General features: G+C 44.6%; 2 protein-coding genes across 2 annotated transcripts; both read right to left on the bottom strand.

Annotated features, from left to right (window-relative positions):
- Window positions 1-275: 275 nt before the first annotated feature.
- Window positions 276-5,690, bottom strand: LOC138850162 (protocadherin beta-15-like). Its single transcript, XM_070076223.1, has 2 exons — window positions 604-5,690; window positions 276-443 (listed from the first exon to the last, which is right to left on the bottom strand). Exon 1 carries the CDS (start codon window positions 3,060-3,062, stop codon window positions 633-635), a length of 2,430 nt encoding a protein of 809 aa, XP_069932324.1. The 5' UTR covers window positions 3,063-5,690; the 3' UTR covers window positions 276-443; window positions 604-632.
- An 836-nt stretch (window positions 5,691-6,526) lies between these two features.
- On the bottom strand, window positions 6,527-12,744 carry LOC100350982 (protocadherin beta-18). The gene has a single exon (XM_070076225.1). It carries the CDS (start codon window positions 9,314-9,316, stop codon window positions 6,905-6,907), a length of 2,412 nt encoding a protein of 803 aa, XP_069932326.1. The 5' UTR covers window positions 9,317-12,744; the 3' UTR covers window positions 6,527-6,904.
- Window positions 12,745-19,418: the final 6,674 nt, after the last annotated feature.

Genomic DNA, 19,418 nt, shown 5'->3' with positions numbered 1-19,418 from the left:
TGGATATTATGGAAAAAAACTGCATGGTTTTCAACCTTTTATATCAAAAGAAACTTATCTATTAATTCCATATTCCATAAACTTTTTGAAGTTCATTTATAGTGAAAGTTGATATAAAAAAACAAAAAAGATTTTAGGTTTGGAAGAAATTATACTCTTTCCCATTTAATAACGCTGTAGACAAAAGCATGCAAATTTCGCAGAAATTTCTCCATTTAAATACAAGTATTCCAGGCAGGAAAGCATTATGTCAGATTATACAGAAGTCATAGTCATTCAAAACATCATGCTTGTATTTTAGGCATCCGGAATTCTGAAGTTCCTAGACGACAATCACAGAATGGCACTAGGAACATCTCCAAACGGGACGTTGAAAAGTTGATAAATTTAACTAATATTGGTGACTTTTCAGTAATAAATAAGGTTGAAAATCCATTTGTCTCCTTCAAAATAAAAGATAAGAGGCTGTGGAGGTACAATCCAATAAGATCTATAAACTCCTAACTAGGAAACTGATGCAAACACTAGGATTTCCATATGAACAACAACAAAAACAAAAGGTTAATAGAAAACTAACAGGGAAAAAACCCATCTATTCCTTACCTAAAATGCTCTGAAAAATCAATAGTTTGCTAATTGTATCCAAGACCACTAACAAATGTGGAGTTTTCCTCCAAGTTACTGAAAGCATCCTGAAAATTAGGGCTAATGGGCTTCATGAACTTGAACTCCCCAGTCCCAGCGTCGCCCGTCAGGCGCACCTCGTACTGGTAGCTGTGCGACAGCGTCCCGCCGCCGCTCACGTCCAGCAGCGGCCCCGGGAAGCGGCCCTCCGCACCCGCGCCGCCGCCGCCGCCGCCAACCGCACACCCCGCCCCCACACCAACACCAACACCGCCCCCGCCCCCGCCCGCGCCCGCGCCGCACAGCCGCGCCGCCACCAGCGCCAGCACACTCAGCACCAAGAGCGACGACACCGCCGCCAGCGCCACCACCAGCTGCACAGTGAGCGAGTCGGGCCGCGCCGCCTCGGCCGCCGCCGCCGCCTCGGGCAGCGCCAGGTAGGGCTGCGAGAAGCCGTCCACCAGCAGCACGTGCAGCGTGACGCTGGCCGACAGCGGCGGCTCGCCGTGGTCGCGCACCAGCACCAGCAGCCGCTGCCTGGGCGCGTCGCGCTCGCTCAGCGGCCGCGCCGTGCGCACCTCGCCGCTGTGCGCCCACACGCCGAACAGCCCGGGCTCCGTGGCCTTGAGCAGCTCGAACGACAGCCAGGCGTTCTGGCCCGCGTCGCCGTCCACCGCCACCACCTTGGTCACCAGGTAGCCCGCGTCGGCCGCGCGCGGCACCAGCTCGGGGCAGGCGGCCGAGCCGTTGGCCGGCGGGTACAGCACGGCCGGCGCGTGGTCGTTGGCGTCCAGCAGCTGCACGCGCACGCGCGCCTCGCTGCTCAGCGCCGGGGAGCCGCGGTCGGCGGCGCGCACGCCGAACTCGAAGGCGCGCAGGGCCTCGTAGTCGAGCGCGCGCAGCGCGTACAGCTGCCCGCTGTCCGCGTGCACCGACACGAGCGCCGCCACGTCGGGCTGCTGTGGCGGCGGCAGCAGCGAGTAGGTCACCTGCGCGTTGGCGCCCGCGTCCCTGTCGCTGGCGCTCACGGAGCCGATGAGCAGCCCGGGGCTGTTGTTCTCGCGCACCAGCAGGGTGTAGGCGGCCTGGCTGAAGGTCGGGGCGTTGTCGTTCACGTCGGACACCTGCACCGCGATGTGGTGCCGGGTGGTCAGCCTGGGCGTGCCCAGGTCGGACACGGTGATGGTGATGTTGTACTCGGCCCTGGTCTCCCTGTCCAGGGGTCCTTCTGTTACTAGAGTGTAGAAATTCTCCACGGAAGATTTCAGCGTAAATGGAACATCGTCCTGGATGGAGCAAACCATCCTTCCATTTTCCCCAGAGTCTCGGTCTCGAATACTGAAAAGTGCTACCGTGGTTACAGGGGCATTTTCGGGGACAGGGCTTACAACTTTAGCCACCTTCAGTTCTGGAGCATTGTCGTTGATATCCAGGACCTGTATTATGACAGTGCATTTTCCAAATAAGCCCAGGCCATCAGATGCTTTAATATCCACTTCATATGACACAATGTTTTCAAAATCTAACATCCTAATTATTTTAATTTCTCCCGTGAGTTCATTAACTGCGAATGTCTTGGAAATCTCTTCATCACCATAAAAAAATGAGTAGAATATTTCACCATTAATCCCTGTGTCCAGATCTCTAGCGGAAACAGTGGCAATGACAGATCCGATGGGGCTGTTCTCTGCAACCTGCACCTGATACAGCTGCTGTGCAAACTCGGGGGCGTTATCATTGACGTCCAAGACATCAATGAGGACCAGTGCAGTCCCAGTTTTGGGAGGAGCTCCCCCATCTACTGCCATCAGCGTTAACCTGAGCTCAGTCTGCTCCTCACGATCCAGGGCTTTGTCCAGAACCAGCTCCGGGTAGTTTCTGCCCTCACCACCATTGCGGGTGAGAACACGGAAGTGGGAGTTGCGGTTGATGGTGTAGTTTTGAATGTTATTGATGCCCACATCTAAATCTTGTGCAGTTTTTAGGGGAAATACAGTTCCTGGAAGAGTACTTTCCATGATTTTCAAAATCATTTTTGCTTCTAGGAAAACAGGGGAATTGTCATTTATGTCATTGACCAAAAGTTTAAGCCGATATACCTCCAAGGGTTCTTCCAGTAACACCTGGAATTGCAGCTCACAAGGATCAATAGAGCCACACAATTCTTCCCGATCCAGTTTCTCATTTACTTGCAAATCGCCAGTCTGGAGGTTCAGCTGAAAATGGTTTTTGTTATTGTCAAAAATGACCCTAGCCTTTCGCCAAGCCAGCTCTCCTACCCCTAGCCCTAGGTCCTTAGCTAGGTTAGCTACAAAAGAACCGCTGTCTGCTTCTTCTGCAATAATATAAACCTTCTGCTCTGCGACAGTCTGAGCCAGCAAAACAAAGAGAAACAGAACTTGCCTTAGAGTAGGAAAGCGGTCCATCTCAGCCCCCATTTCTCCAACACCAAAGACTTTAGGATCCGGATGCCTGTCTGTACTCTGCTCTCGGACTCAGTCCTTGCCCGATGCAGTTTGGGGTTAATAAAGCCTCTTCTCTCACGCAAATCTACTTAATGGCTGCCGGAATAGTAACCCTCCTCTGTGCTGTTTCTCTTTAATGTTAGCCTATAGCGCCACCATGTGTTGTATGTAAGTCTAACTTGTTAACTGCAACAAACCGTGGAGTATTTCACTTAGATTTATGCAAAAACCCACGGGTTATATTTATGGGGTGGTTTATGACCAGACACTTTGGGAAATGAGGCAAGTACAAAGTTAGTATGTGGAATCTTGAAAAACTTCATAGAAGATGCATATTTGGAAAAAACGTCAAAATAAACTTCTTTTAATTCAAGTTTCCATGAACCTTTTCAAGTATCTTACCTATTTGTTCAAGAAATACTGGTTTCCTATTTGCATCTAGCACTGTACCAACTACTGTGAATACAAGGTTCTTTTCTGACTTCATGAAACTTATGTCTGCAATGTTGAATACTAAGTGCTTTAAGGAAAGTGCACAGAAAAAGTGTGCAGTTATCAGTCAGTTCCTAAAGAAAGAATACACACCATTGAACTCTTAAGTTACTGTTAACACAGTGGATGAAAATATTTCCAGAGTACAAATTCATTTGACAGACCAAATAGAATTGGTGTGTTGGGCACTCAATAGACAGTTCAAAGAACTGTGGATAACTTATATGTAGATATTGTGTAAGCTTGTTACATTAACTCATTCCATTATCCAAAAAACAATTACTCAAGAGCATAGATATCTGTTACTAAAGCTAAGATACACAGCATTTCAGCTGAAATTCACTGAGATCCTGAAAAGGGGTCACAGAGATAAAACTTGAAGCTGGAGTGAAAAAGAAAGTTCTGAAGAAAGTAAGATCAATCTAAAGATTAAACTTATTCCCAGTTAGGAAGTTTCTGAACTCACTTTTACTAAACAACTCGCATGCCTTTTTGTGGACAGCTCGGGATCTTGGCATCTTCACATAGAACTGAAATTGCCTTACTCCTAAGGTAGGGGAAAACATCTTGGGAGGGAGAAGACCAGGGGTCTTTCCAGTGGTTCCAAACTTTACCTAATATATTTTTAAGGGTTTAATTATTTATTTGAAAGGCAGAGCTACAGGGAAAGGAGGAGACAGAGAGGTCCTCCATTTGCAGGTGCACTCCATAAGTGGCAGCAATAGCCAGGGCACCTCACGTGGGTGCAGGGGCCCAAGTACTTGGGTCATCCTCTGCTGCCTTCCCAGATGCATTGGTAGGGAGCTGGATCGGAAGTGGAGCAGCCAAGACTTGAACTGGCATCCTCATAGGATACCACAATGCTGTCCCCAGCTAGTGTTTTAATAATATCACTTAAATAATAGACACTGTCATGAATTATGGCACACTGATGATCTCACTACCTGTAAAAACTTAACATGGCCCAATTATAAGCATTGTGTTTCTTACTGGTTTAATTCCATTAAGGTACAAATCACTAAAATCAATATTGTACTTTAGAGTATTTCCTTCCACATAGTGAAACAAATTTATTTAATATTTCAAAATATGAGAAGATGATGGTTACAGTTAAAATCTGATGGGCAGTTTTTCTTATGGAAAAATCTTGGTCATGGATCCAAGTTCTTTATTATGGAGTTAAGAAAATGTGCCCTGAATACCCATGCATTTTTTTCATATTAGTGGGGTAGTAGTTGGAACCTGTTTCAGCAAGTCAGTGGATCAAAGTTGGTTTTTTAGTCCCTTCTTTTCATCTCTCAGACATATTTTTTCCCAAGATGTAAGACCCTAGACTTGGAAGAAGACTGAAAATTTTTCATGAGATCTTTAGTACTAGAGTATATGTCAATCAAATAATACTTGTTTCTGTAACCCAAATCAGAAACTACCCATATTATATATAAATTAGGATTATTTATAAGGCCTGAAAATTTTTCACTGAATGATAATACCATTCACAGTGAGCTTAGTAAATAATTTCTAAAAGACAGAGTCTGATAAAGGAGGGTACAATGATCCTAAGTAAATGCTACAACCAGAAGAATTTCAGTTCCACTTTTTAAAAGTAATCTTGGGGAAGGTAAAATAATGAGGGAACCCCAAGTTAACATGACATTCTACAAATCCCTTTGTTAACATTTATCTGTCTGAAGACCTCATCAGTTATGCATAAAATTAAATTTTGTTATAAAGTCCTTTACTAGAATGAGGTATCACTAAGCTTGTGATCCTATATTCTATTCATTAATATTAGAAACATACAATAAAATATTATAATTTGATGAGCTATGAGTAGCCAAGGTTGTATATGTCTTTCATATCTATTTTGGTCTCAAGAAAGCTCCTCCAATACAGGTTAAAGTAATTGTACTATTGGGAACCTGAAGACTTCCTGTAGAACACAAGGGCAACTAGACATTGGGCATTTAGGAGGAACTACAATCAGGAACTAGTGGGTTTAGAACCAGGCAGCTATCTTACTCTCTGTTGTTTTCTACACTTCTGCCCCCTCCACTCCTTATTCCTTCTCCTTTTACTCCCTTTCCTCTTTCCCTCCTTTCCTTGCCTCCCTCTCTCAGCCCTTCTATGTTTCCATCTTGCAGGAGTATAAGCATGACTATCTCAACTCTGTCCTTAGCATCTATTTCCTTGTTACAAGCAGTCAAGAGGAAAAACTAGATGAACTCTATCGACAATAAACTTAAGAGTTTGGAGAATGTGACTGATCCAGCTTTATTTAGGAGTCTGTCACACAACCAATAAAAAAAAATGGACAGGAGAGGCAAAGTAAAATGAAATAAACATCTTGATAATGACTGCCTGTATTAGGCAGTAAAAGGATGATCTCAGAAAAGAAAGGAACAGCTTGGAGAAATATCTTAAACCAAACAATGTTTTGAATTTATTTATTCATTTTTGACAGGCAGAGTTAGACAGAGACAGAGAGACAGGTCCTCCTTCCGTTGGTTCACCCCTCAAATGGCCACTATGGCCGGCGCGCTGCGCCAATCCGAGGCCAAGAGCCAGGTGCTTCCTCCTGGTCTCCCATGCTGGTGCAGGAGCCCAAGCACTTGGGCCATCCTCTACTGCCTTCCCGGGCCACAGCACAGAGCTGGACTGGAAGAGGAGGAACTGGGACAGAATCCGGCGCGCCGACCAGGACTAGAACCCGGGGTGCTGGCGCCACAGGTGGAGGATTAGCCAAGTGAGCCGCGGCGCCGGCCTGAACTTATCTTAATAATAAACCAATATCTACCAGCAATATATACAGCTCACAAAATATTTATGAAGGAAAATGCCTAAGTGTAGCAAAAATTCTCTGCAATATATGGCAAGGAAGTAGAATAGAAACATTAAGCTTAAAAAAAAAACTTAGATAATATCTTAAAAACCAATCCAACAAGGTAACAAGCAATTAGTTCTTTATTCATATCATGCATTTTCCACTATAGCAACACTATAAATTATATGAAAACTGTTTTGGTGGAAGAACCTACAGCCAGAACACCCAGAAAAATACGATTAGGCCTAGTATGCAATTAAAATTGAAGGGGAAATGAAAGGTAAATTATTTGAGGTTCAATCTTGAACAAAAATGAAACAGCTCTCATTTTTTTCACACATAAGGAACACAAAAAATAGAAAACTCACTGAGGTTTCAAAGCTCATTAGGAAAATGAAGTTGCCAAAATGAAGAGCTCTATAGTGAACAAAATATAAAAGAAATGGAGTAATTCTAAGCGTTTAGCATAATAATAATTCCCTGATTGAACATAATCCTTTCAGAAAGCAGCAGCTTTCTCCATGTAACTGTCCTGCGAAAGGAAGTTGGGGCTAATGGGCTTCATGAACTTGAACTCCCCGGTCCCAGCGTCGCCAGTCAGGCGCACCTCGTACTGGTAGCTGTGCGACAGCGTCCCGCCGCCGCTCACGTCCAGCAGCGGCCCCGGGAAGCGGCCCTCCGCACCCGCGCCGCCTCCGCCGCCGCCAACCGCACACCCCGCCCCCACACCAACACCGCCCGCGCCCCCGCCCGCGCCCGCGCCGCACAGCCGCGCCGCCACCAGCGCCAGCACACTCAGCACCAAGAGCGACGACACCGCCGCCAGCGCCACCACCAGCTGCACCGTGAGCGAGTCGGGCCGCGCCGCCTCGGCCGCCGCCGCCGCCTCGGGCAGCGCCAGGTAGGGCTGCGAGAAGCCGTCCACCAGCAGCACGTGCAGCGTGACGCTGGCCGACAGCGGCGGCTCGCCGTGGTCGCGCACCAGCACCAGCAGCCGCTGCCTGGGCGCGTCGCGCTCGCTCAGCGGCCGCGCCGTGCGCACCTCGCCGCTGTGCGCCCACACGCCGAACAGCCCGGGCTCCGTGGCCTTGAGCAGCTCGAACGACAGCCAGGCGTTCTGGCCCGCGTCGCCGTCCACCGCCACCACCTTGGTCACCAGGTAGCCCGCGTCGGCCGCGCGCGGCACCAGCTCCGGGCAGGCGGCCGAGCCGTTGGCCGGCGGGTACAGCACGGCCGGCGCGTGGTCGTTGGCGTCCAGCAGCTGCACGCGCACGCGCGCCTCGCTGCTCAGCGCCGGGGAGCCGCGGTCGGCGGCGCGCACGCCGAACTCGAAGGCGCGCAGGGCCTCGTAGTCGAGCGCGCGCAGCGCGTACAGCTGCCCGCTGTCCGCGTGCACCGACACGAGCGCCGCCACGTCGGGCTGCTGTGGCAGCGGCAGCAGCGAGTAGGTCACCTGCGCGTTGGCGCCCGCGTCCCTGTCGCTGGCGCTCACGGAGCCGATGAGCAGCCCGGGGCTGTTGTTCTCGCGCACCAGCAGGGTGTAGGCGGCCTGGCTGAAGGCCGGGGCGTTGTCGTTCACGTCGGACACCTGCACCGCGACGTGGTGCCGGGTGGTCAGCCTGGGCGTGCCCAGGTCGGACACGGTGATGGTGATGTTGTACTCGGCCCTGGTCTCCCTGTCCAGCGGGCTCTCAGTTACCAGGGTGTAGAAGTTCTTGAAAGTTGGCTTCAAAAGAAACGGGAGGTCATTCTGGATGGAGCAAACCATCCTTCCGTTGTCTCCAGAGTCTGGATCTCGAACACTGAAAACAGCGACCACCATCTCAGGTGAAGAGTTTTCTGGGATGGGGCTGATGAGGGACGTCATGGCTATTTCTGGTGGGTTGTCATTCACATCTACAACACGAACTAAAATGGTTGCTTTTCCAGAAAGACTTCCACCGTCAATGGCCTGAATGTTAATTGTGTAAGACTGAATTGTCTCGAAATCTAGAAGTGCTTTTAAATGAACTTCACCCGAAATCGGATGGATTTCAAATGTTTTTCGTGCATCTCTGGAGACGTGGGAAAACGAATAGGAGAGTTCTCCGTTTATCCCTGCATCTAAGTCTGAAGCGGACACCTTGATGATCAAGGAGTCCACAGGGCTGTTCTCTGGCACCTGAACTTCATATACCGGCTTCTCAAACTCAGGGGCATTGTCATTGATATCCAGGACCACCACGCGAATCAGGGCAGTCCCAGACCTGGGCGGTGACCCACCATCTAAGGCTGTCAGCATCAAACTAAGCTCTGGCTCCTTTTCACGGTCTAGAGGTCGATCCAGTATCAGCTCTGGGTATTTACTGCCATCATCATTGTCTTGCAATTTAAGGTGGAAATGAGGATTGGGGGTTATTGTATAATTTTGGACACCATTCTTTCCTACATCTAAATCTTGAGCACTATCCATTGGGAATGAGGTTTCTGAAGTAGTACCTTCTAAGATTTTTAGAAGTATATTTTTGTCTAGGAAGGTGGGAGCATGATCATTGATGTCTTTGACCAAAAGCTCAGCCCAAAAAAACTGCAAAGGGTTTTCAAATAATACCTGGAAATGCAATACACATGGCTCAATGATATCACAGAGTGCCTCCCTGTCCAGTCGCTCATTTACCAGCAAGTTGCCAGTCTGCAGATCCAAACGCAAATAAGGTTTATAGCTGTCAAAAATCACTCTGGCCCTCCGTGCAGCGAGGTCCTCCGTGCTGGGACTCATGTCTTTCACCACGTTAGCTATAAAGGAGCCAATCTCTGTTTCCTCTGCCACTGAATAGCTCCAGGTCTCAGAACACACCAAAGACCCTCCCAGGCAAACAAAGAAAAGCAGCACTTGCCTGATCGGTGGGGAGCTTCCCTCTCCCAGCTCCATGGCTGCGTAGCCAAACGTCTTTCTTCAGAAACCTTTCAAACCAAATCTCTAGCAGCTCTTGGAATTGCTCCTCTCATCATCAGCCAGGACCTTTGGAAACCTACAGATTTGTAATCCTGATTTCGAGGGTTTGTGCTCTACATTTCCTTTCCAAGGCCCTCTTCTGCTTCTCCAACGCTCTCAGCTCCACGCTTTAAGGGGAAACCAGACCTTCTGCTGTTAAAAACATTTCACCATCTTATCCTGCAGCGCCACCATGCGACTCTGCAGATTTTAAGGTTTTAGACAAACTAATAAATTTGAGGCAAAATACTAATTTATCTTGTGTGCTTATTAATTTAAATTATGTTTTTTCCTATATTCATATTGTTTTCTGAGTTGCATTTTTTGGCGTGTGATTCAGTCTTTAACACAAAAACCACGATCTACTACAGTTGCGGTGGATGTAAAAAGCATGTTTAAAATATGGTCCCTGCCTCAAATAAGTCATGATCTTTCTGTGAAGACAATGTACTAAACAACTAAAGATAATTAATAAAACTCTTACATGTAGTTGACTTAATAAGCAAGAGATTTTCAGGGAAATCAGAGATGGGAAGCAGAAGCTTTATTGTTTTAAAGCTATCAGCAAAAACTCCTAGAAAAAGGCAGTAAGAATGAGGCATGTACTTGAAATTGAACCTGGTATATGCAGATAGTTGTTTTGGGGAGGTTGGATATTTCAGGTTAGGTAGACGAGTAAAAGTAATTTAGAAATACTCTGTAGGAGACTTACCAGACAGAAACAGAAAATAGTGCTAATTATGAGTAAAGCTTCTGACAATGTAATCAAGTCAAACAGACTAGACCCCAGTTTGACTATGAAACTGCATTTCATCACTTTGCAGACCCAGGCTTTCCAGAGGAGATTCTTTAATTTGTTCAGCAAAAATTTATTAAGCAAATATTTTGTGCTAGGCATGGTGATAAGTATTAGGGTTAGAATAGTAAACGGATATAGTTCCTTCCATGAAAGAGGGCTAGAGAAAAAATAGTACATAATGAATACCGTGGCAGGGAAAGTTCATGCTACTACTTATAGTAGATGAACTATAAGTTCACCTACTATAGGTGAGGGACATCTAACCTGAATTTGGAAGTATAGGAAAGACTTTTCTAGAGGAAATGTTCTTTATATTGATATATGAAAAGTAAAAATAATTCAAATGAAGACTGGGCATGGGATATTTTCCAAACTAAAATATTATTGCATGAATCCAAAATGAGAGAATTGGAGTTATCAATTCAATTGGAGTTCAATTGGAGTAATTGAAAAAGTTCAATATGGCTGAGGCACACAGCAAAAGGAGAGAATTAGTGGGAGTTGAAATTGGAAAGATATACAAACATTTTGTGTGCCATCCCATCCATGGCATTTGGACTTACACCAGTAGGAATGGAAGATGATCATAGTTTTTTTTTTTTTTCTGGACAGGCAGAGTGGACAGTGAGAGAGAGACAGAGAGAAAGGTCTTCCTTTGCCTTTGGTTCACCCTCGAATAGCTGCTGCAGCTGGCGCGCTGCGGCTGGCGCACCACGCCTATCCGAAGGCAGGAGCCAGATGCTTCTGGTCTCCCATGGGGTGCAGGGCCCAAGTACTTGGGTCATCCTCCACTGCACTCCCTGGCCACAGCAGAGAGCTGGCCTGGAAGAGGGGCAACTGGGACAGAATCCAGCACCCCGACCAGGACTAGAACCTGCTGTGTTGGCGCCATAAGGCGGAGGATTAACCTAGTGAGTCTCGGCACCGGCCCATAAGGTTTTAAAGAGTAAAGTGACAAGTTCATGCTTTTTTTGTTGTTTTTAAAAAAGATCATCTTGTTTCAAAGTTAACATTAAAGAAGAGTTTAGGTCAAGAGTGGAGACTGATTAGAAGTTATTGTAGTAAAACTGCTAAAGAGAGTGGCTTCAACTAGAACTGCAGCCATGGGGTTTTATTGGAATGACAAAGTAACATGAAGTGTGGTGGCAGATTAGACATAGAGAGAGTAAGGTAGGAAGGAAATGAAGTAAATGTACTTCATTTTCAGGCTTAGGGAACTGAGTGTTGGTGCTATTAGCTGATAGAGTAAATACAGGAAGAGAAGGGAGAGAAATAGATATGGAGCTGGAGAAGATATATTTAGTTTTGAAAGGGAAAATTTTAACTGAAAATATGTTAAGTTTGAGGTGTGCATAGGACATACACATAAATAGCACATAGATGATCTTCTATTACAAAAATGAAGGAAATGATTTGGTTGCAGAGATAAATTGGGGAATTCATTGGAACAATTGGTGATGGAAGTCCTTTAAGAAAGATAATAAATTATAGACTAAAAGAAGCTTGGGTTTGTTTAAAAAAAAAAACAGATAAAAAAAAAAGATTTATTTATTTATTTATTTGAAAGAAAGAGTTACAGAGAGAGGCAGAGATAGAGAGGTCTTCCATCTGCTAGTTCACTCTCCAGATGACCGCAATGGCCGGAGCTGCACCAATCCGAAGCCAGGAGCCAGGAGCCTCCTCCAGGTCTCCCACATGGGTGCAAGGGCCCAAGACCTTGGGCCTTCTTCCACTGCTATCTCAGGCCACAGCATAGAGCTGGATTGGAAGAGGAGCAACCAGGACTAGAACCAGCACCCATATGGGATGCTGGCACCATGGGGGGGGGGGGTGGGGTGGGCTTAACCTGCTGTGAAACAGTACCAATCCCACATATCTTTTGAATCTATCATGTTAGGCTTATTTAGGTTGTCAATGAATCTGTTCATTGATGTTTTTTCATGAATTCTGGAAAACTCCTAGTAATTATTTCTTCAAGGTTTGCTTCTGATCAATCTTTTTTATCTCTGTTTCTGGAGTTCTGGTTAAGTATGTGCCAGAACCTTTTACTCTATGTTCCTAACCATCTCTTCTGCATCCATTTCTAGGAGTTGTATCTTGTTCTTTTCTAATCGATCATAATTTTTTATTCTCTATACATTGTTTGGTTTTAGTTCCGTTAAAAGGATTAGCATAAAGAGACTGTGATAACAACACTATCTGAAGCGCTTCCAAGTTTATTTTTGTGGGTCTTTTTCTTCTGCTGGCTGTCATTCATAGTGTCATGTTTTCTTGTGTATATGCAGTTATCTTTTACTTTATTGAAGTTAATAACATTAAAATTAGTTACGTGAATAATTTGAGGTTTAGAGTGAATAAAACTTCTTTCATAGAAGATCTTCATTTAACTTTGACAGGACCTGGAAGCACTACCTGAGAATGATCACCTTAAAACAAGTTTAAAGTTAAAAATCAAGTTCAAGGCTGAAATTCCAAGGAATCACCAACTTCTAGTTCATGCTCACTGTGAGAGTGTGGTGATCCATGCTTGTTAATGGGAGGGCTTTCTGCAAGCTCAGGTTGCTGGGCTTTGATTCTCTCCTCTACATGGAGGTTCCGATTCTCAAGCTCCAAATGTTCTCAAGGGAAATGTAGATTTTCTGCCCACTTACTTCTTGAGTTTCCTTTTAATGTTAACTTTGACCCAACAATATATTAGTGTCCTAACAGCTAATTATTTTCAGAGAAAGCATAGGTATACATGAATTATGCCATTCTTATTAAAGATATAAAGTCTCAGATATATTGTTACACCTCAAAATCACACATGAATACTTAGCTTTCATGGTGTGCAGGCAACTGATCTTGAAAGGTTAGAGAGGGGCTGGCACTGTGGAGTAGCACATCAAGCCGCTGCCGGATGCAGTGCTGGCATCCCATATGGGCGCCAGTTCAAGTCCTGGCTGCTCCAATTCCAATTCAGCTATCTGCTGTGGCCTGGGAAAGCAGTAGAAGATGGCCCAAGTCCTTGGGCCCCTGCACCTGCGTGGGTGACCTGGAAGAAGCTCCTAGGTCCTGGCTTCGGATTGTCAGAGCTCCAGCCTTTGCAGCCAACTGGGAAGTGAACCAGTGGATGGAAGACCTCTCTCTGTCTCTCTCTCTCTCTCTCTGTCTCTCCTTCTCTCTCTGTGTAACTTTGACTTTCAAGTAAATAAATAAATCTTTAAAAAGGCTAGAGAAATGTTTATTTAACCTTCAACTGATCAATCTTAAATCATCCCTATAATGATGCAATTAATTTATTTTTAAGATTTATTTATTTGGAAGTCAGAGTTACACACAGAGAGAAGGAGAGGCAGAAGAGAGAGAGAGGTTTTCCATACACTGGTTCACTCCCCAGTTGGCTGCAATGGCCAGAGATGCACCGATCTGAAGCCAGGAGCCAGGAGATTCTTCTGGGTCTCCCTCGAGGGTACAGGGGCCCAAGGACTTGGGTCATCTTCTACTGCTTTCCCAGGCCATAGCAGAGAGCTGGATCGAAGTGGAGCAGCTGGGACATGAACTGGCGCCCACATGGGATGCCGGCACTGCAGGTGGTAGCTTAACCTACTAAGCCACAGTGCCTGCCCCATGATGCAATTAATTACACAATCTGTTGCAAGAGACAGCTTCTGTTGTTGACATTGATATTTGTACCCATTTTTCTTTATAAATTTTCTTTTTAAAAAGATTTTATTTATTTATTTGAGAGGTAGAGTTACAGAGAGATATGAAGACACAGAGAGAGAGGTCTTCCATCCACTGGTTCACTCTCCAGAAGGCCGCAACAACCAAAGCTGAGCCAATCCAAAGCCAGGAGCCAGGAGCTTCTTCCAGGGCCCAAGGACTTGGACCACCTTCTACTGCTTTCCCAAGCAACAGCAGAGAGCTGGATCGGAAGAGGAGAGGCCGAGACTTGAACTAGTTCCCATATGGGATTCTGGAGCCGCAGGCAAAATCTTAGCCCACTACACCACAGTGCCGGTTCCTATTTATAACATTTCTGCCCTATATACTCACATGCATATCTTATCCTATAAGTCTTCTGCAACTTCTTTTCTACATCTTTATCTTCTTTCCCATATTTATATTTAAATATATTATGGGTCTCAAAAATAGGATATGGTCTGTAAATATGTTTGTGGGGTTTTATTTTTTATTTATTTTTATGAATTTATTTTTTTGACAGGCAGAGTTAGACAGTGAGAAAGAGAGACAGAAAGGTCTTCCTTTTTCCATTGGTTCACCCCCCAAAAGGCCACTACGGCTGGCGCACTGTGGCTGGCGCGCCACGCCAATCCGAAGCCAGGAGCCAGGTGCTTCCTCATGCTCTCCCATGGGGTGCAGGGCCCAAGCACTTGGGCCATCCTCCACTGCATTCCCGGGCCACTGCAGAGAGCTGCACTGGAAGAGGAGCAACTGGGACTAGAACCCGGGGTGCCGGCACCGCAGGTGGAGGATTAGCCAAGTGAGCTGCAGCGCCGGCCTGTGTTTTTTTTGTTTGTTTGTTTGTTTGTTTTTAATATTTTAGGGAGCTGGAGTTGCAGCACAGTAGGTTAAGCCACTGCTTGTGACACTGGCATCCTATATGGGCATGCCAGTTTGAAATCTGGCTGCTCTGTATTTTTTTAAAGATTTATTTATTTATTTGAAAATTGGTTACACAGAGAGAAGGAGAGGCAGAGAGGCAGAGAGAGAGCGAGCGAGCGAGCGAGCTTCCCTCTCCTGGTTTACTCCCCAGATAGCTTCAATAGCCGGAGCTGTGCCGATCTGAAGCCAGGAGCTCCTTCCAGGTCTCCCATGTGGGTGCAGAAGCCAAAGGACTTGGGCCATTGTCTACTGTTTTCCCAGGCCACAGCAGAGAGCTGGATCAGAAGTAGAGCAGCCAGGACTTGAACCGGCAACCATATGGGATTCCGGCACTGTAGACAGTTTTACCCACTAAGTCACAGCACCAGCTCCTTCTCTGCTTTTGATCCAGCTTCCTGCCTGGTAAAGTAGTAGATGACGGCCAGGTGCCTGGGCCCCTGTCACCCACATGGAAGACCCTGAGGGAGTTCTGGGCTCTTGGCTTCTGCCTGGCCCAGTCCCAGCCTTTGTAGTTATGTGGTGAGTGAACCAGTGGATTAAAGATCTCTCTGCCTCTCTTGATCTCCCTCTCTTTCTCTGTTACTCTTTCAAAAAACATTCTTATAAGTTTGAGGAAAAATGAAATTAAAAGATAAGCTTATTTTTAAAATACATAAATAAAACATTTAGGATTTATCCATGTAACTGGGTGTATATCTAGCTTATTTCTTTTGATGACTGCATAATAATCTTTCACAAGCACGTTCTATATTTTATTTTGGGGATCTTTATTGTATATGAAAGTGGATTCTCATTCCTATTTTTCCAAGTTGAATGTAGTCATATACCCCATTTTGTAAAGCTGTAAAAGAGTTTTCTGGCTTGTTAAATCAAAGTAAAATTGATGTACCACAGGTTATATACAAATTAAATTTCACTAAATACTACTAGATCACTCTCTAAATAGGTTGCACTGTGATTTCCTATTAATCCATTTGATATTATTTAAATTTTTCATCTTTGCTAATGTTGTGGTTATAAATTGGTGTTGATTTTAGTGTATTTCACCAACCATGGGGCTGAATATAATTTCAAGCTCTTTTTTGGACTTGCTGTTTGCCTTTTAAAATCCCTTCTTTCTTCCTTAAAAAAATCTTACTGCCTCTCCTTTTTGGCGTTTTGCTGATTTTCAAAGGTTATTTGAATAATTTAAATATTAATTCTTAGTTAAAATATTGTGACTTTTCCCCATCATCTGCTAGTTTGTGCTAGCCTTCAGTTTTGAGGAAGTAATATGTACTCATTTGTATTTTTATTGTTCATACTTTAAAGACTTGTTAAGAAATTCAAATCAATACTAAAGTCATATTTTTATCAAAGATTACTTCATTTTTCCAATTTTAATACTTAAATTCACCGTTTAAATACATATGGATTTTATTACAAGAACTTTGTTTCCATGTTGAGCGAATTTTCCAAAAAACATTGGCTAGGTAATCAATCTCTCTTCTCTTGCCCTCACCCAAACCCTGCCCGGTAATTCTGACACTCCTCTATCAAGACCAACTCTTATGCTACAGTAAACAGATCTGCTTCTATCTGGTAACTGATGAGTCTGTTGCTATATCACTCAAATTGATTTTTTTACTTTAGATTTTTAAAAAGATGTATTCATTTATTTGAAAGTCAGAGTTACACACAGAGAGAGGAGAGGCAGAGAGAGAGGTCCTCCATCCAATGGTGCACTCCCCAGATGGCTGCAACAGCTGGAGCTGCGCCGATCTGAAGCCAGGAGCCAGGAGCTTCTTCCAGGTCTCCTACATGGGTGCAGGGGCCCAAGGACTTGGGCCATCTTCTACTGCTATCCCAGGCCATAGCAGAGAGCTGGATTGGAAGAGGAGCAGCTGGGACTAGAACCAGTGCCCATATGGGATGCCAGAGCTTCAGACCAGGGTGTTAACCCACTGTGCCAGCGCTGGCCCCTTACTTCAGATTTTTAAATATGTTCTATTATCCATACAGAAAAAATATTTTTAATAAAAAAAGACTACCGTAGTTCTTCATCAAATTTTCCTTCCATGTCAGTATTAAGAAGCATTTCTAAATCCTCACCTACTTGTCATAGACTTCCTTGGAGATGCATTGAATTTATAGATTATTCTGGGAAGAATAGACATCTTTATCATGTTGACTTGTTCTGTTAAGGGACCAGTATCTTTTTAATTTATTGGGACATTTCATTATATTGCTTTATTGATATCATTCATTTTCCACAAAGATTTTCTGCGTTTGTCGTTAGGTTATTTCCTAGAAACAATAGTTTCAATTACTATTTTAACTTTTCATTTCTAATTGGGTAAATGTGTGAGTAAATATATATTCTCTTATTCTTTCCATTTCACATCTTTTCCATCTCTTAATTATATTTTTTCAATATTTCTTTCTTCAGTGTTTACTTACTGGACCTACCAGTGGCTTTTATGGGTTGTTTTGACTTCTTAGGAATCTGATGGATAATGAGTGCTTAACTTCTTTCCATGATTTTATGATTTAAATATCAATTTAAGTCATATAACTAATAAATATTTGTTGAAACAAAAAACAGTACCAGTTAAAATCACATGAAGTGGGGCCAGCATTGTGGTGTAGGGGGTAAAGCCATTGCCTGAGATGACATCAGTTTGAGTCTAGGCTGCTCCACTTCTAGTCCAGCTTCCTGCTAATGGCCTGGGAAAAGCAGTAGAAGGTGGTCCAAATGTTTGGGGCCATGACACCCATTTGGGAGACCCAGATGATGCTCCTGGCTCCTGGCTCCTGGCCCTGGCTGTTTTGGCAACCTGGGGGGGGGGAACCAGTGGATGGAAGATCCCTCTCTCTCTGTAACTTTCAAAATAAATAAATAAATCATAAAAAAACAGATTAATCTTTCAAAAGATTGTAAGAGGCAGAATGAGAAAAGATTCCTAAGGAAAAAGGAAACTGGAATTTGTTTTATCTATTTCACAATGCCAAGTAAAAGTCCATTTTACCAAGCACATGTTGCAGCACAGGGGGTTAAGCCATTCCATACTGGGGTGCCAATTTCAATCTGAGCTATTCTTGTGTGCTTCCAAACCAGTTTTATGCTAATGCACCTGCGAGGAGTGGATGATGGCCCTAGTACTTGGGTTCTTGCCACCCACATGGGAGACCTGGATGGAGTTCCTAGCTCTTGGCTTTGGGATGGTCCAGCCCCAGTTATTGAGGACATTTGGAGAGTGAACCAATCAATGGAAGATTTGTCTCTCCTGTCATTCTGCCTTACAATTTATGAATCTTTAAAATAAAATAAAACAAATTCTATTATAGCATCTATACTATAGCATTTAATTTTATGAAAGCAATTACAGAAATCTATATTCTGGGGCTGGTAGAGTGACACAGCAGGTTAAGTCGCTACTTGGGATGCCCGCAATTCATTATCAGATGGTCTGCTTCAAATTCTGGCTACTCCTTTTCCAATCCAGCTTCCTGCTAATGGACCTGGGAAGGCAGCAGATGATGACTCAAGTATTTGAGTCCCTGCCACCCAAGTTGGAAACCTGGATGGAGTGCCTGGCTTCTGGCTTCAGTCTGGCCTAGACCTGGCTGTTGCAGGCATTTGGGGAGGGAACAAGTAGACAGAAGATTCTCCCTCTCTATCTCTCACTCTTTCTCTGTCACTCTTTCAAATAAATACTTTTGAAAAGAGAAATATATATGCACACTTGCCCCCATATCTGCACTGTATTCTAGTTATGAAAATCTCTACTTTCCCTCCATCTAACTGACCACTTATAGATTTAAGACATTATTTGTTAGTGAGGTACCTATAAATCATAAATGAGGACCAATTCTTCAGAGGTTTTTGAAATCATAAATGATGTTTCACATTTACTCTTAATGATGACGTAAACTTAACTCTTTTTAACAGTTTAAATATTCATTTTAATTTCTTTTTAAAAATTTGTTTGAGAGGTAGAGTTACAGATAGAGAGGGTAAGAGCCAGAGAGAAAAGTCTTCCATCTGCTGCTTCACTCCCCAAATGCCCAGAATGGCTGGAGCTGAGCCAATCCAAAACCAGAAGCTGGGAGCTTCCTCTGGGTCTCCCATGCAGGTGCAGGGGCCCAAGCACTTGGGCCATCTTCTACTGCTTTCCCAGGCCACGACAGAGAGCTGGATGGGAAGTAGAGCAGCCGGGATACTGTCACCTCTGGCAGAGGCTTGGCCCACTATGCCACGGTGCTGACCCCTTCATTTTAATTTCTTTTTTAAATGTTAATTTGAGCATATTTTTAAAGATTTTTTATTTATTTATTTGAGAGGTAGAGTTATAGATATAGATGAAGAGACAGAACCATCTCCTGATTCTCTCTTCAAATGGCCACAATGGCTAGAGTTAGGCCAATCTGGAGCCAGAAACCAGCAGCTTCCTCTGTGTCTCCCACACAGGTGCAGGGGCCCAAGCATTTGGCCCATCTTCTGCTTTCCCAGTCCACAGCAGAGAGCTAGATAGGAGGAGGAGCAGCCAGGACTTGAACTGGTGCCTATATGGGATGCTGGCGCCGCAGGTGGAGGCTTAGACCACTACACCACAGCATCAGCCCCCCCCCCCCCATTTTAATTTCTTAAGA

The sequence above is a fragment of the Oryctolagus cuniculus genome, chromosome 6 (assembly GCF_964237555.1).
Source record: "Oryctolagus cuniculus chromosome 6, mOryCun1.1, whole genome shotgun sequence".
In the NCBI taxonomy this organism is placed as follows: Eukaryota; Metazoa; Chordata; class Mammalia; order Lagomorpha; family Leporidae; genus Oryctolagus; species Oryctolagus cuniculus.
Note: the sequence above shows the minus strand (reverse complement) of the source record. Positions and strands in the feature narration are given on the sequence as shown.

What these genes read in the sequence shown, in the direction of transcription:
- LOC138850162 (XM_070076223.1), bottom strand. Translation starts at nt 3,062, where the DNA reads ATGGGGGCTGAGATGGACCGCTTTCCTACTCTAAGGCAAGTTCTGTTT.
- LOC100350982 (XM_070076225.1), bottom strand. Translation starts at nt 9,316, where the DNA reads ATGGAGCTGGGAGAGGGAAGCTCCCCACCGATCAGGCAAGTGCTGCTT.